This window comes from Mustela nigripes, chromosome 12, assembly GCF_022355385.1.
Source record: "Mustela nigripes isolate SB6536 chromosome 12, MUSNIG.SB6536, whole genome shotgun sequence".
NCBI lineage: Eukaryota > Metazoa > Chordata > Mammalia > Carnivora > Mustelidae > Mustela > Mustela nigripes.
In genome coordinates this window covers 40,246,722-40,263,110 of record NC_081568.1, presented here as the reverse complement: position 1 = coordinate 40,263,110, position 16,389 = coordinate 40,246,722, and the positions used below count along the sequence as shown (strand labels likewise).

The 16,389-nt window shown below is 45.2% G+C and overlaps 2 protein-coding genes across 3 annotated transcripts in view; one reads left to right on the top strand and one right to left on the bottom strand.

Moving 5' to 3' along the window:
• Positions 1 to 225: 225 nt before the first annotated feature.
• LOC132027515 (skin secretory protein xP2-like) lies at positions 226 to 6,366 on the bottom strand. Its single transcript, XM_059416327.1, has 3 exons — positions 6,246 to 6,366; positions 1,589 to 1,713; positions 226 to 888 (listed from the first exon to the last, which is right to left on the bottom strand). The coding sequence occupies exons 1-3, from the start codon at positions 6,364 to 6,366 to the stop codon at positions 226 to 228; spliced, it is 909 nt and encodes a 302-aa protein (XP_059272310.1).
• HTR4 (5-hydroxytryptamine receptor 4) overlaps positions 398 to 16,389 on the top strand; it is a 178,567-nt gene continuing 162,575 nt past the window's right edge. For both annotated transcript variants that reach the window (XM_059416516.1, XM_059416515.1), the window contains exon 1: positions 398 to 431. The gene's annotated coding sequence lies outside the window, so the exon portion shown is untranslated. The remainder of the gene's footprint in view (positions 432 to 16,389) is intronic.

Below are 16,389 nucleotides of genomic sequence, written 5' to 3'. Positions count from 1 at the left end.
CAGAGCTCACTCAGAGCCCTGCTCCCAAACTAACCCAGCCCTGGGCAGAGTCAGAGGCATGAGAAGGAAGTAAGCTATCTGGGGTTAGGATTTCCCCTGGCACGGGTACCACCAGCGCCTTCAGCTTTTATATTTATTCTTTTCTCAGAGGGGAGACGGGCACTCAGAGAGGTTAACCAACTTGCCCAAGGTCACCCAGCAGCCAGCGCGGGCCAGGGGCAACCCTCAGGCAGGGGAGGCGCCCGCGGCCAGCCCAGGGGGGCAAGGTCCCGGCAGCCGCCTCCGCGCCCACTCCAGCGTGCGCCCCGCAGCCGTCGCGGTCGCCTCTCCCAGGGCGGGGGGCGGGGTGGGGACCGCCGGGGCTGGGGGCGTGGAACCCGCGCAGCCCTGCCCCGCTGGCCGGGGAGAAGGACGATGCGCGGCGCGCCCAGGTGAGCGGGGGCCCGGGGCCGGCACCTCGGGGTCCAGCCACCGCCGCCGCCACAGCCCCGCGCCCGCGCCGCGCGCCCGCCGGCCTCCCGGCGCGGGGGCTGGAGCCGGCACCCGAGGGGGCGGCGGGGAGGGCGCAGGCAGCGGCTGGGAGCGCGGCGGCGGCAGAAGCTCGGCTCGGCGGCTGGGGGTGGCCGCTGCACCGTGCCGGGCGCCTGGCTCCCTCGCCTCGGGCGGCGGGTAGGTGCGGCAGCGGCGGGCGCGCGGGGCCGGGGCCCTGGGAGCCCACGTGTGCGGGCGGGGGCGCGGCGGGGGCTGGTGGGAGCCGGCGGGAGCCGGGAGACCGCGCCCGGCCAGAGGGGTGGGCGCTGTGGCGGCTCCCGGGTGCGGAGGGTGGCGGGTGGTGTGGTGCAGGTCCCGTCTCCGGCGTGGGACCGCCGCGGGCTCGGAGCCCGTGCCCTGCGCTTGTGTGTGTGAGTACTTGTGAAACTGCCCGTTTGTGCACTGACTGTGTGTGTGTGTGTGTGTGTGTGTGTGTGTGTGTGTGTGAGAGAGAGAGAGAGAGAGAGGCGCGTAACGTAGCGCATCCATAACCGTGTATGTAACTGGATACGTGTGTGTGGACTGGAAGCGTGGTCCTGGGTGTGTGGCCGAGAGGGTGTAACTCCCTCTCACTGCGTGTGTCTGTATGTGACAAGGCAGGGAGGTTCTCGGTGCATACCTGGCTGCGCGTGTGAGTGACCGCGAGTGTGTGGGCTCGCTGTGCGGCATGAAGCGTTCACGGTCACTGCCAGGGCTAGCTTCCTGCGGTTGTCTTTCACAGAATCCCAATCCCGGTTTCAGGAGCATTTCCCCTCAGCGGGCTCCCCAGCGGCGTGTGGCACTGTGCTGTTAGCTGCCTTTGGAAGAAGTGGCTGTGGAGCCCAAGAGGGGATGGCCCGCAGAGGTGGACAGGTCATGGCCACCAGCTTTTCTTCCTATAGTGCAAGGTTAAAGAGAAAATGTGGGCTTGATTTCCCATTTGGTGCATTAAACTGAACCAGAAAATAGTTCCTAGGTGGGCTTTGATGGAAGGACACTGAGGCAGGCTTGTCCTTCTTGCCCTTCTAGTCTAGATTCTGCCGAGTCGGGCTCCCTGGGTGGGCTCCTCCACCCCAACCCCCCAGTGTCCGCCCTGGTCCTCCGGTGGAACTTCGGGCTCCATGGTGAGGGAGGAGGAGCTGCTGTGTGCTGCTGGTGAGCACAGGTGGTGAAGAGAAAGGACACCGTGACGGATGCCGTGCCCTAGAAAGAAGGAAAAAGTCAGGACAGGGGATGAGACTCATTCGGTTCTGAGAAGCAGCTTTCACCCAGGAATGGATGAGGTGCAGAAAATTATTAAAAAGTAAAGAGAGTGCTCAGCATTCTCAAGTCGTTTTTTAAAATCTATTTTTTAAATCTATTTTTCCCATCCACCCTTACCCTAAACTTTCTTGTGTCTGCATCACTCCCCACGATCGCCCTGAGAAATGGCGAGCATCATCAATATGGCGCCTTTGAGCAGGTCTCCCTTTCTGCCCCAGAACTGGTGCACTTCTGAGCTCAGGGGAGCTTGGGGGTGTGTTGACTTCAGCGCCTGTTGAGCACGTGGAGGGCCCAGAGGAAAGTGGTGCTCTTGGTTCCTCTGATTTATCTGGATTTTATTCCTTATAACTGGTCCTTATAGGGGTCACAGTGCCCTCACCACCACCAAGTGGATTGTATTTCCTTCCACTGGACTCCTCTTGGGCCCCCTGACCCTGTTCATCCCCTATCCCCATCCCCAAGTTTTCTGATGGAAGGAGAGCACTGGAAACCCAGCAGAAGGGACCTGCTCCCCACCTCCTGACCCTCCCCCACCCTCTGTTATCGAACCACCAGCTGTGCTCTAAGTCATTTTGGCTGGGAACTGAAGTCACCTCATTGTATCTCCCCTTCATCATTGGAGGCCAGAGCTGAGGGATCCGTGGGTGGGGCTTAGCCGTTTTCCCTCAGTACTTCTTCAGTCTAATTTTGTTTGCTTTTTTTATTCCCACTGACACCCCCTTATCAGATGAACCCTACATTCAGGGATTTCCAGAGGTAGGAACAGCTGAAGACTGTGATCACTGAAAAAATGCCAAGCACATGCACAGAGGAGACCCTTGATACTATCGCTATCTGACTAATAGGTTAAGTAAGTTCTTTGGAAGGATCTGGACGTTCTGAAGCTGGTAGCTTCCTGTGACCTAGATGGAGTCTCTGGGCCTTTCTAAATTTTAGTTTCTTTATCTGTGAAATGTGATAGAAGATTTCAAGTGGAATCTCATTCCTAGATCACTTCCTAAGGTTTCTTCCAGCTTTACAAGTCTCTGATTGTGATTGGTGTTCCTTCAGTGAGAAACATGTCCCTTGGTGACTTAATGGTTGTCTTTCAATACCTAACCATCTTTTTTTAAAGTTCCGTGTGTCCTTAGGGAAAGGATCCAGGCAAAAGGGTGAAGGGTGGAAACACTATTGACTTAAATTTGTGGTTAAGGGTCAACTGCCCACATTAAGCCTTTGGCTTAAAGGCGTCTTAGAGGTCATCTATTCTCATGTCCCATCAAGTGCCAGAATCTTCCATGCCATCACCTTTTTGAAAATTGAAGAAGTGTGTTAAGTCTTATTAAGAAAACTTCACATAATGTTGTAATTCAGGGTTTCTCAGATCTTTGTGCTATTGACATCTTGGATTAGATAATTTTTTGTTGTTGTTGTGAGGGACTGTGCTGTGCATCACCAGCTGGTTAGCAGCGTCTCTGGTGCCCATTAAATGACTATAGCAACCACCCGTTGTGACGACAAAAATGTGCCCGGGGGGGAACAAAATCTTTTCCTACCCCCAGTCCCAGTTGAGAACCACCGCTGTAATTCAAACACAATTCTTGCAGCCTTGTACCCAAATACCTCCTGACAAAGTAATTTAATAAGTTATTGAAGTGGTGTGTTGCTAGTTGCTATTCTACCCACTCCCAGCTTTATGACCCTCACACATTTACCTTTATCCTGTCTGGTTTCTCACTGCCTTGTTGCTATGCCTGGAAATGCTCAAGATGTTGCTCAAGGCTAAGAAGCATTTTGGAGACATTATCATAATAATCCTAATAGCTCACATTAATTCAGCCCTTATTTTGTGCCAGGCACAGTTCTAAATGCTTTACGTGGATGATCTCATTTAATCTTCATTAAGAGTCCCGTGAGAGAGATACTTTTATTACCCCCCCCCCCGGCCCCTTGGCAGAGATGAGGTAACTCAGACTTCGAGAGGTGGGGTAAGGTGTTCTGAGTCCTCTGAGCTGTGAAGCAGGTGAGCTGGGTCTGACTCTGGAGTCTCTTCTGAGCCCCCACACTAAACTCTCTTCTATGAATGGGATCTTGACATTACAGGGTGGAAATGAATTAAAACAGCTCCTAGTTTGGTTTGTAGAACCGAGTCTGCTTCTAAGAAAGCTAGAAACTGAAGTTGGCAGTTGCGTTCACTTGAAATAATGTAATTTCTCCCTTTTTCTTCTCCTCGCTCTTTGTCGTTCATGTTATTCAGAAAAAGCTACAAAGTTTAAGCAGGGGAAGAGAGGTGGTAGTGGGGCTGGGTACACTGGGAGCTGAGGGGGCTCCAGGGAAAGGAAAGATGGAGAAAAAGGAGCAAACAATGGATGAGGCATTTCATTTTCCAGTAGGTTCTCACCATCATGGAAACTTTAGCTATCTCTTTAGTCCCCACAGCTGAAGTTGCCATATTTCTATCAACTTCCTCCTTCTGTCTTCTTAGCCTGTTCTCTTGTTCTTCCGTGCTGCATAATATTTTCTTGCTACTGAGGGAGTAGGTGAACACATTGGGACAGAAGAACATAAAATGCAGTGTAAATGGCCACCAAGCAGGCTCATTGCTAGGGTGAGAATGACGACCTTACCCAATACTGTTAAGCTTGACAATCCAAGGCTGACTGAGAAGGCTGGCTCATGCTTCTAAGCCCCTGTATCAACAAAGCCACAGGGTGGGTAGCTGCCAGCAAATAAAGCGTAGAGCTTTGGTTTTGCAAGCTTTGCAGATTGGTTAAGACAGCGGTTCTCAACTTTGGTGAGCTCCAGAATCATCTGTAGGATGGGCTGAAACACAGATGGCTGGTTCCCATCTCTAGAAGTTCTGATACAGTGCTTCTAGTTTGGGGTCTGAGAATTTGTATTTCTGGCTACGATCTCAGGTGATGCTGATGCTACTGGTCCGTGACCCACAGCATGAGGACCACAGGGTAAGGGCTGAGAGAACTGAATAGCGTTCACAACCCATCCACCTGAAATGTTTTAATAATAAAAGCCTTTGCCTTTTCTGAGCTATGGCACTTCTAGGTTAGGTTAATTTTTTTTTTTAAGATTTTATTTATTTATTTGACAGAGATCACAAGTAGACAGAGAGGCAGGCAGAGAGGGGGAAGCAGGTTCCCTGCTGAGCAGGGAGCCCAATGTGGGACTCTATCCCAGGACCCTGGGATCATGACCTGAACCGAAGGCAGAGGCTTTAACCCACTGAGCCATGCAGGCACCCCTAGGTTAGGTTAATTCTCATCTTAGATCTTTTCGTACTCCCTACTTCTTACACAGCCCCATGGCTACTTCTGTTGGAATGATAAAATCCCTCATTACTCACAGGATAATCCAAATGAAAGTATCTGCTGCCAGATACTTTCTGGACCAGTCCCTCTTAGATTAAGAAAGGTTTTTTATCTGTCGATCCAGCTTTGGTTTCCTTGTAATTGCTTCGCATTTTTTTTTTTCTGTGTTCAGACCAACGTTAGCCCAACCAAGAAGCCCAACAGAAACTCAAGTCAGAACATTTACATGTGACCGACGACATTTTAAAAAAAAATCTTGATCAGTTTTTCTTTTCAAACCAGATTTCAAGCTCCATCAACCCATTCCTTCTTCTCGACACAGTTTTTGCCTCTTCTTGCACAACCACACATCCCCACCTGAACAAGGTGGCTACAAGTAGCGGGTCAGAAAGATCTAGTGGTTGTGAAGCTCAGAAACTCATTATTTAAATAATGTTCATTGAATGTTTGCCAGGTGCCATGGCATTGTGTACACCTGGCCGTCTTGGAATTGTATACCAAAACCCTGGGAGAAGGTAGGTCTTTCTCATTTACAGACAGAGAAACCAAGGCCTGGAAACTTGAAGAAAACTCTTATGTTAGTTAGGATAATTGTATTATGAAATATGTATATTAGTGGACCCATAATAAGAGGCAATATTGGCTTGCTTTGGCAAAACTTGGGAATTATTGGAAGCATAAAGAGGCTTTTCTCATGTATTCAAGGAACTAGACCCAAGGAAGTATGAGAACCAAGACATCAACGGAGAACTAAGCTCCGGGAGCTCACGGCCCTTTCTCCATGGCTCTGCCAGGGATGGGACCCACTCCCAAGGGTGCATCTCTCAGTTATAACTCTCAGCAGTGAGAATCGGACTGGCCCAGTCATTTATGGGCAAGTAGACTCAGCAGAAGCATCGTTGCCACAGGGCTCCCTGCTGGAGTGGTAGATATTCCCGGTATAAGTGGTTTGGTGGACACTGAGATGAAGGTCTCCTGCGTCACACAACTAGTGACAGAGACAAAATTTGATCTTAGGTTTGACTTTATAGCCAATGCTTTTCTCCTACCAAAGGGATGCTTGATAGAGAAACACATTAATTTGGGAGGTAATAAAGATGACCTGTTTTTATTTTCAAGGTCCCCCCATGTGTGGCACGGGGCCCTGCTGCTTCCATTTGTGCATACCTTTTGGTTTCTGAGACTTGTGTGGCTGCATCCTGGCTCCTCTCTGTCCCTCTGATTTCTCTGCCATGTGGCCCGGCTTCTCCTTCTGCTCATGCGTGTCAGGCTCTGGCTCACCTAGCATCGCTCCGACTCACAGATCGTTGAAGCTGAGGGGATCCGTCATCTTGTCTTGTCTTTTATCTGTACTGTAAATAATACTGATAATATAGGCCAAGCACTTATTGTGAACACCACCGAAAGCTCTGGATCTCATCCAACTCTTCTAACAAACTTGTCTTTTTTTATTTCCCAACATTTTATCACAAAAAACCCCAAACACTGAAGAGAAAAGTTGAAAGAATTTTATGGCAAACTCTCACATACTCACCACAGAGTTTCCGTAGTTAACATTTTGCTAACTTCCTTTGTCACATTTCTGTCTGTCCACCCTTCTATCCATTTGTCAGTCCATTATTTGGATGTTTCAAAATAAGTTTCTTATTCTCATTTTTATAATCGGGAAACTGAGGCCAAAACCGTTGACATGACTTGTCCAAGGTCACCACCTTTTGTGGAGGGATGAGCTGAGATTTAGCCCTGGCAGTCTGGCTCCCAACTCCTTCTCGAGCATCAGGCCACATTATGTCTCCTGGAAGGGGGGAGGGAAAGACTCACTCAAGGTCAGTTAGTGGCAAGCAATGACCAGCACCCAGGTCACCTAATTCTCAGGCTCCTGAAATTTCCATTACATTGACCCGTGATAGATAGTTTGCTCCACAAGTAAAGATGATGGTCTCCTTGCTCTGCAAAGAGCTGCAGAGTTGGTATTTTACAGACTAACCCGGACCTCTGGAAAACCTAATTTCTGACATGAAAGATTTTACAAAACTAATACACTGTCAACAACTTAGGATAGTTTATGGCACCGACAGGCTGGGGAATGACCATTTTAGGTAGCTTTTCACATTGTCCAGAGGACTTTTGTGTGTGTCCTCTTATCTCAAGTTTTTGAGTAAGATCTGTAAGACAGGGGCGCTGGGTGACTTCACCATCTTGAACAGCTGGAAACCTGGGGACTGTAGAAACAAAACGAGGAACTCAGAGTCATGTGGTACTAAGAACAAAGTGGGGGCTTGGTGAAAATAGTCTCTTTCAAAAACACTCTTAAGTTTTGAGGAGCTACATAAATACCTAGTTAATAAAATTGAGCTCAAAAAGTTGAGATGCGGGGCTACTGAAATCCTTTATGGGATAGCCTAGTGATTTAAGTTCTGTGTTCTAAAGCCACTGCCTGGTGTGGCCTTGGACAATGGCTCCTTTCTATGCCCTCTTTCTTCATCTGTGAAATGGGTATAATTGCAGCACTCCTTCAGGTGTAGCATGGAGATACAATGAAGTAACATGGGTGAAGAGATTGGTACTTAGTATGTGCTCAACAAATATCAGTTATAGAAATCTGCTATTGTTCCTGTCCTGCTAGCTCAGCAGGATTCTTCTCTTCTTCCTTAAATGGGCCCCTCTAAAATCAATGGGTCAAAAAGATAAATCTTTATCCCAAGGGGTTTATTTAGGAACTCTTGGAGGGAGAGTGTGCTCAGCAGCTTTTTGCAAGGGGACTTCTTATTAGTCCAGTAAAGATGCAGATTCTCCTCAAGAATTTCCATGCAAGCTGTAAATAGCCCATGTCCTTTGAGATTGCACTAGGATACTTAATTGGATATGATAATCAGCACATGATATCTGAAGTGGAGAGTTCTGTATAAACTGTTTTCTAACCCAGGAGGTTCAGAAGGAATAGAAAAGAGTAGGACAGAGGTAAACAGATTGGCAGAGACCTTTCTCTTGGCATGCATAGCAAGTACTGTAATCCAGGTCTTTCTGCCAAGAAGACATTTAAATAGATAAGAAAAGCTCTTAAAAGGGATTTCAGAGAGATGTGCTTACCTGAGCGGATTGCACTCTGTCTTTGCAGAGCTTCCCAAAGAGCTCTCCATGAACCATCTGCACCAGAATCGCTGGGACGTTTGTTAAAATGCAGATGCATGGGCCCACTGACTAGAGATGCTTTGAAGGAGGCACCAAGATCTGCAGTTTTGCAAGTGACTCTAGGTATTCTAATGTTAGAGACCCACTGTTGTCAGCAAAGTAATTCTGCAAAGTTCAAAACACGAATTTTCAGGACTTTATTTAGATGGACTGCAGATTTTAGCCTGACCTCCTCTCAGTTCCAGGCCCCTGGGATGGGTGAGTATCAGACACTCCAGGCGTTCTGAAACTCAGCTTTCAGGGGTCTAGCCTGTAGAGAAGAGGGATAATTTCTGTAACTGCATCCCAAAGTAGAGGAAATGAGACCCCAGGTGTATAGCTGCCTTCACAGAGAAGCAAACATCCAGCCTCCAAAGACTGGGGCACTGCCAAGCTGGAGATGACTTGTCCCAAGAGCTGGCTAAAAACTATATTGTGGACTCACTGGGCACTTGCTTCGTAAGTGTTCATTTTCATTTATTTTTTTGCAACAAGCTTATGAGGTTGGTATTATGCTTATCCCTGTTATACAAATGGAGACTCAGAGGCTAAGAGAAGTAAGTGATTCATCCAGCGGCGTATACCTGGTAATCAATGGAACTAGGACAGACACCAAGGCCATACTTTGAACCGGGATGGCCAACTATCTGACTGGCTGCCTGTTTTTGTATGGCCTGGGAGCTGAGAAGGGTTTTCACGTTTTTTTTTTTTTTTTTAATTGTTGGGAAAAAAAACAAACAAAAGAAGAATACTATTTCGTGACAAGGGGAAATAATATGAAATTCAAATTTTGTGCCCGTAAATACTTTTTCCTGGAAAACAGCCATGTATGTATCATTCATCCATCCATCCATCCATCATGTATGTATTGTCTGTGGCGGTTTTTGTGCTACAACAGCAGAGTTAGGGAGTTGCGATAATGACCTTGTGCTCCAGATAGCCCAAGATATTTGCTAAATGGCCCTCTACAGAGGAAAAAAAAAAGAGAGAGAGAAAGAAAAGAAAAAGGAATGCCAACCTCTGCTTTAAGCCACGATGCCAGTGTCTGCCAAGCTTCGATCATCTGAATACTACCTTTGTGATTCTCACCACCTTCTCATGCCATCTGTAGTATTATCTGCCTAACACGTTTCTTTAGATCAATTAGTTTTCTTTAAATAAATTTATTTTACAAAGAAACAAAAATGCAAGTGGAAACCAGTGCCAAAGGCAAGCAATAGAAGGTAGCTGTAAAAGCAAATGCAGCACATACAAAACAATATACCGGATTTCAGCTGGATGGTTGGAAGATGGATGGATGGTTTCTCTCATTTTACTGCAGACCTCCTCACCCTTTCTGTGTTCACTGTCCTGACTTCCAATGATGAACCTGCACCGTCTTTAGAGGGCTACCCTTGGTCTTCTACAATTGACTGTGCTAACAAGTGCAGTGAGCTGGAGGTACCTGGGAAACCATGTTTCCCCTGTGTAGGGCCCTTAACTGATGATGGTTGTGGGAGTATTAATAACCCAGCGACCTCCCCACTTGTCCAGGACAATTCTGAGGGACATTTATACCATTTCCCAGAGCTTTTGTGTGAGATTAAGCTTCAGTGGCTTAAACACATTTCTCCTTGGCTGCCTTCTCCCCCGCCTCCCCTCTCCATCCCCCCCGCCGTATCATTACTCCCCTGTCAGTCTACTCGCACCTGCCAAATGAACAATGTGCATTTATTTGATTCTTACCTCAAGATCTGCTTCTTGGAGGACCTCAGTGAGAGAAAGATTGTGAGCTCAGGACCTGTTTTTTTCTTATTATAAAATAGAGATTACCAAATGTCAGGAAGGTTTCGAAGATGAACTAACACTTATTTGAATTCTTTTCTTCAATGTAAATAACAGTGATTAAAATAGAAAATGAAAGGAGAACACATTTTTAACCATATGATCCAACAGTACTTAATGCTCTATCCACCTACTGCTTAATATCATATGCTTTTCTCCAGTGGCAAGTGAAACACACTTGGGGACTTGATGTTTTACCTTAAAGAGTGGTCCCCAGACCAGCAGCATCAGCAAATTTTCCACTCTAAACCTACTGAATCAGAAAGCTGGAAGTGGGCCCCCACGATTGTGTTTTAATAAGCCTGCAGGTGATTCTTAGGCATGCTTAAACTTGAGAACCTCTGCTCTCCAGTAAACAGCTTCTTATTTCGTTCCACTTTCATTGCATTCCTGGATTTCATCAGAATTCAGAATCATCTCAGACTTGCTTCCTCCCCTCAACCGTGACTGACCGATGGTTTTCTGGCTTCTGTGTGAGCCTCCCACCGAGGCAGACCTCGTTGCTTGCCAAGACACACAGGTCGATAACTGGACAGCTCTGATGTTGGATGACCTACTTCAGAGAGAGTCTCAAACTTCTCTTGAGATTCCGTATCTCCTTTGGAGACACAAAGACAAGATTATTTCCTTCCCTAATTATCAAGTAAGACTTTCATATCATGTTACTCATTTGACAAGCACTAATCACGTACTCTATGTCTCTTCTCCTAGAACCTGTGGCCAAATTAGGGGTGAGACATTCATCAGGTGATTGAAAATCCTCCATATAACAAGTATTTAGAGGAAATCTCTGCCTTGAAAAAATCTGATTCCTAGAAATACTCTAGATGGACTCTGTTCAGTGTTACATGAAAAGGAAGTCTGTGTTTTTTCTCCACTTTTCCTCTGCTCCGTTCTTTTTCCCAAAAGGTAGATTAAGTACGCTTCTTAAATATTCTTTCATTGTTCAGGGCTGTTTGCAATATCAGTTTTCTGAAGAACGGGCAAAAATTTTCAGTTGAGAAATGTGTATTTGTCCAGAAAGAATATTTTCTTAGTCAATTCCAAAAAAATGTTAAAAGACATTTTGCATCCCAGTTGTACATATCTTCATGGTCCCTTCAGTATAACTGAATTGGCATCTGTATGGGTTTTCAGTTATGGGAACGAAACAGCTAGAAGCTTTTTCTTTAGGACTAAATCTTTGCAGGTGACTTAGTATCAGTGGCATTTTTTTTTTTAAAGATTTTATTCATTTACTTGACAGAGAGAGATCACAAGTAGGCAGAGAGGCAGGCAGAGAGAGAGAGAGGAGGAAGCAGGCTCCCTGCTGAGCAGAGAGCCCGATGTGGGACTCGATCCCGGGACCCCAAGATCATGACCCGAGCCGAAGGCAGCGGTTTAACCCACTGAGCCACCCAGGTGCCCCGTATCAGTGGCATTTTGACTGCCATCCTGAGAAAGACACTTGCTAATATAGGTCCCAACTCCAGTAATACAGGCTTTTTTTTTTAATGGCTTACACACCACCATTTAGATGTCTAGATAACAAATAATACAATTTTTTCAGTACTAATTTATGAAGAGAAACTCTTTTAAAGAATATGTATCAACTGAGGTTTAAAAAAGTGCTAAAGTGGGACATCTGGGTGACTCAGTGGGTTAAAGCCTCTGCCTTTGGCTCAGGTCATGATCCCAGAGTTCTAGGATCAAGCCCCACATCATCGGGCTTTCTGCTTGGCAGGGAGCCTGCTTCCTCCTCTCTCTCTGCTTGCCTCTCTGCCTATTTGTGATGTCTGTCTGTCAAATAAATAAATAAAATCTTAAAAAGGAAAAAGTGCTAAAACAGCATTCTACAAATATCTAATGTTTGCTAAAACAAAGTCCCTATAAATAATTAAGAAGAATTTTTTTTCTTCTATGTAGTGAGAATTTGCACAGTTGCAATTTTTTGGATGGTCCAATAATTTTTTTTTTCACAGTAATAGTTACTAGGCTATCATGGTCACCATGGGGTATAGAAGGCTGTGGGAATGTTTGTGTGTTTGATCGTGGTGATACTGTGTCTTGGTACAAATGGCCACTAGTGGGTTTGGGCTTGAAGTTGTGCGCTTTGACTGCTTACTCTGATCAAATTCCTGGCCTTATTTGATTATAGTTTGCATTGTTCTTCTTTTTGTCCCATCTGCTCAGAGATGTCTAGTCTCATGCCCAGTAGATGAAGCCTATTTGAAACAGTTTATGTGAATTGAGCATGTATCTTTTGGGGGGGGGGATGATTCAAACTCTTGGCCTTTTTCTGGGGATGTGAGAGACAGAACTGATAAGATTCCTTCCTATAATGTTATTGGAAGAAACCCTATCAGTCACCAAAATTCTAGTTCTCATTTAGACATCCTTACACACATGCTGCTTGAATGCCTCCAATGACAAGAGACTCACCTTTCCAAAATTTCCTTTAAGCTTCTGAGAAGCTCTAATTACCTGAAATTTCTTCTTTTCTTCACCTTCCCAGGACCCGTTGACCCAGTCCATTCTACACTTGGGGGAATTGAGCCCCGGATTGATGACCTTCTTAAGAATAGGAATAGTGTTTTAGTAGCCATGTTGGGCTGAGATCCCAGGCCCAGTGACTCCTGGTCCAATGCCTGCTCCTTCCCGCATGTCAAGCTCCCACCCTCAATTTGGCTATTAAGATAAATAATGTTTTACTTATTGCTGACACTTGTCCAAAATAAAGGTATTGGAATATGCCCTTTGATGTAGAAATTTAACCCGTATAAGCATACCCTATGAAGAAACGTGGTCAATCCCTGCACTGCTATGCATGAATATCTACCCATGCAGTCAGAACCAGAGGAAAACAAAACCAAAGTGCAGGAGAGCAAGCTGAGGTTAGGACATAGCTTCAGGTTGACAGGTGTTGGCACTGTTCCAAACGACATCTCATTTCACTCCAGCAGGTGGAGACTATTTACAGGTGAGACCTATGCTCACACTTCTCATAATAGAGATGCAACTACACACCTTGTGTTAACCATTAACAACTGTTCCACAGCAATCTTTCAGGATATTCCAAGTAAAAGAACAAGGGGTAAAGATGGGGTATACTTACCTTTTGGGTTTGCCCTTTAGGTATTTAAAATTTGTAAGCCAGAAAACCAAGGGTTGGAATCAGCATTGGGTGGCATAAGTATGATGACCTGCTCCTCCTCTTTTTTTTTTTTTTTTTTTAATTTTACTTATTTGACAGAGAGATCACAAGTAGGCAGAGAGGCAGGCAGAGACAGAGGGGGAAGCAGGTTCCCTGTCAGCAGAGAGCCCAATGCAGGTCTTGATCCCAGGATCCTGAGACCATGACCCAAGCTGAAGGCAGAGGCTTTAACCCACTGAGCCACCCAAGCGCTCCTCCTCCCCCTTTTTAAGGGAAAGATCAATCTCAATGTACCCAACAAGGAAAAGAAACTCCAAAGAATCTGATAGAGTTGGATGTTGCTGTAGCTTTACTTTTGTGATGGATAAAGCATTTTGAATAATTCTGGTTGCTTGAGCTTGTCCTAGCCCTGAGAGAATACTGAGAACTCCCTTTGGACTTCACATGGTAGAAAGTTCTGTTTGACTCTCTTTTCCATGCCTTTCCCAAGACTTGCTGTGTTCCTTGTCTGGTTATGAGAATCTAGGACTGTTACCCTGAAGGAGACCAACATGGGGATCTCCCTCCTTGTCCCTTAGATAAGGATACAGCATGACTGTGGTTAAAACATACATGTGGTCTAATTGAATTTCAGATTGGCAGAACTTTTAGAAGTGACATAGCTTATACCCAGACATAATAGATGTTCTCAGTTGATTGCATCTTTAATTGCCTAGGTGGTTAAGGAGCCAGAAATGTAAGTATGTGAGATAAAAACACTGGTTCCTTAAACACCCCTCTTGCTGTATGCAATCTTCCTGACAAGAGGTGTCCCTGTAATCTCGCATTTAGCTCTGGTGAACATGGCAGAAAATAGTGGACTGTGATGGATTAATCAAATCAGGATAGATACAAATTAGCACCAATTTATCTTCTGTTACTGTTCCTCTTTCTCTCTGACAAAATGCAGGCTGTCTCACCGGCTTGTTAAATGGCAATCATTTTAAATTTGCTCATTGGGTTTCTGATGAGCAAGACACAATAATGTGTATTGCCATGAATATATCAGGTCCCCCCCTCCCCGTGTTGTAACATTTTCAAATGCAGTTTAAAGGAGATGATCTTCAGCGAGTTCTTAACTGGTTTTCTTAGTTCCAGTTTTTCTTCCTTCTAATCTGTATATAAATACAATATTGATTTTTTTTTTTGTCTATTATCCAGGATTCTTTGGTTCCAAGTAATTGCTGGAACCCAACTCAAACTGGCTTAAGAAGGGGGGAAAAAAAAGAAGGGAAAACAAAAAGGAGTATGTTGGCTCGTATAATTGGAAAGTTCAGGTGTAAGACTGTCCTAAGACACCATTGTACCTGAAACCTTAAGTTCTCTATGTTCCAACTCTGCTTTCCTTGTGGTTACCTTCATTCTCGACAGGCTTTCCCCACAAAGTGGCATTGATGGCTCCCAATAGCTTCATTCTGAAAGTCTTAACAGTTTAGCAACACTAGGAAAAACAGAGACTCTTTCTAGCAAAAATCCTAGGGTTAGCTTTCAGTAGTCTAGCCGGTGAGCAAAGGAATTCTGGCCAGGGAGTGAACTGTTCTGATTGGCCAGAGCCAGTCTTGTGCTTATCACTGGACCCAGGGACTGAGGCCGGGGAGGGATGGTTCTCCAAAGGAAATTCAAAGTGCTCTTTTCAGAGAAAGAAGGATTCTTTCTCTTCTAGTAGAAGGAAGTGTGATATGATGATAAGAACTCTATGAAATAAAACTTGAGTTTCAGAATTTACAGACCTAGATTCTGTTCCCAGTTTGGCCAAGTGCCAGCCGGGTAACTGGCAAGTCAGTTGGCCTCTCTGGCTCATAGTATCTTCACCTTACAGTAGGGACAAAAGACTTTGAGGCCGGAAGAAGAGGAAAAAGACAGTGTTTGGACCTTGCCAACACTTAGTAAAAGGTAACTAAATAGAGGAGATGGTTTTCTGCTACTTTAAAAAATTACTGTATTGTGCCCTGGATGATCTATAGATTAGCTCCCAGTTGGAAATTCACAAACTCTCAAACCTATTCTTCATTTGCAAAACTAATTAGTTAGATAGATTGACTCGACAAGTATCTATGAAGAGAATGTAACGTACCAGGTATTTTTCTAGGTACTAAGGATGTAATAGTGGTCAGGTATCTAACTATGCCCTCTTGAAACTATTCTAGTGAGGAAGACCAATTACTAATAAAGAAACAATGGAGTATATAATAATGCATATGCTAGTAAGAGAAAATAGAGTGGATAAAGAGGATAGAAACTTCTAGAATATGAGGTCTGAAATTCTACTCAGATGATCAGGGAAGACTTCAATGAGGAAGTGACAGTTGAGCAGTAGTTAGGAGGCAATGAGCAAAAAGGCCGTGAGGTGAAAAATCTTCTTTTATGGCCAAGGAAAGTAGCAAAACCAGGAAACTCAAGGGCACTGAAGGGATGGGGCACAGCTAAAGTTGAGGTTGGGGAGGAGCTGGGTGGGACCAGATCACTTCAGGTCTGGTTGGCCATGATAAGGAGTTTGGATTTTATTCTAAGGGTGACTAGAAGCCTCTAGAATTTTATGCAGGCAAGACATGATTTGACTTACATGTTGAAAATCCCTTGCCAGCTCCTGTGGGGGCAATGACTGGGGGGCAAGCAGGAGAGCAGTTCGAGAGGGCATGGAGGGATCCGAAGAAAAAAGATGGTGGTGTGGACCAGGGTGCTGATTATGGAGGGAATGAGAAAAACTTAGGTTAAGCAATCATTTTCAAAATAGGATGAATTTGCTGACAGTTTGGTTGTAGGGTGTGAGAAAAAGGGGTTGTTTGTTTAAGTAACTGGGTCAGTGGTGGCACCATTCGCCGAAATGGAAAGCACTAGGGAAGGATTCAATTTTTGTGTTGGGAGTGGGAAATGTAGAGTTCAGTTTGAAATGATTTTTATTTGATTTTTTAAAAAATTTAAAAGTAATCTCTGTATACAATATGGGGCTCAAACTTACAGCCCCTAGATCAAGAGTCCCGTGCCCCACCGACTGAGCCAGCCAGGCATTTCTGAAATGCTTTTTATTTTAAGCCATGGGAATGGATGTGATCACTTCAAGAAAGATCTAAGTAGAGGAAAAAGGAGGATGTGGCCTGTCCCTTCAATAGTTAAGGCTTTGTACTTAAATATCAAAGATTATTT

Bases quoted from the DNA above. Each gene is read 5' to 3' on its own strand.
- LOC132027515 (XM_059416327.1), bottom strand. From the start codon at position 6,366: ATGCTAGGTGAGCCAGAGCCTGACACGCATGAGCAGAAGGAGAAGCCG. The intron at 1,714-6,245 runs GTATGCACAAAT...CCTTCTTTCTAG, and splicing joins CAAGTCTCAGAAACCAAAAG to GGCACGGCATCCGTCACGGT. The intron at 889-1,588 runs GTTGGGGTGGAG...ACACAAGCGCAG, and splicing joins ACCAGGGCGGACACTGGGGG to GGCACGGGCTCCGAGCCCGC.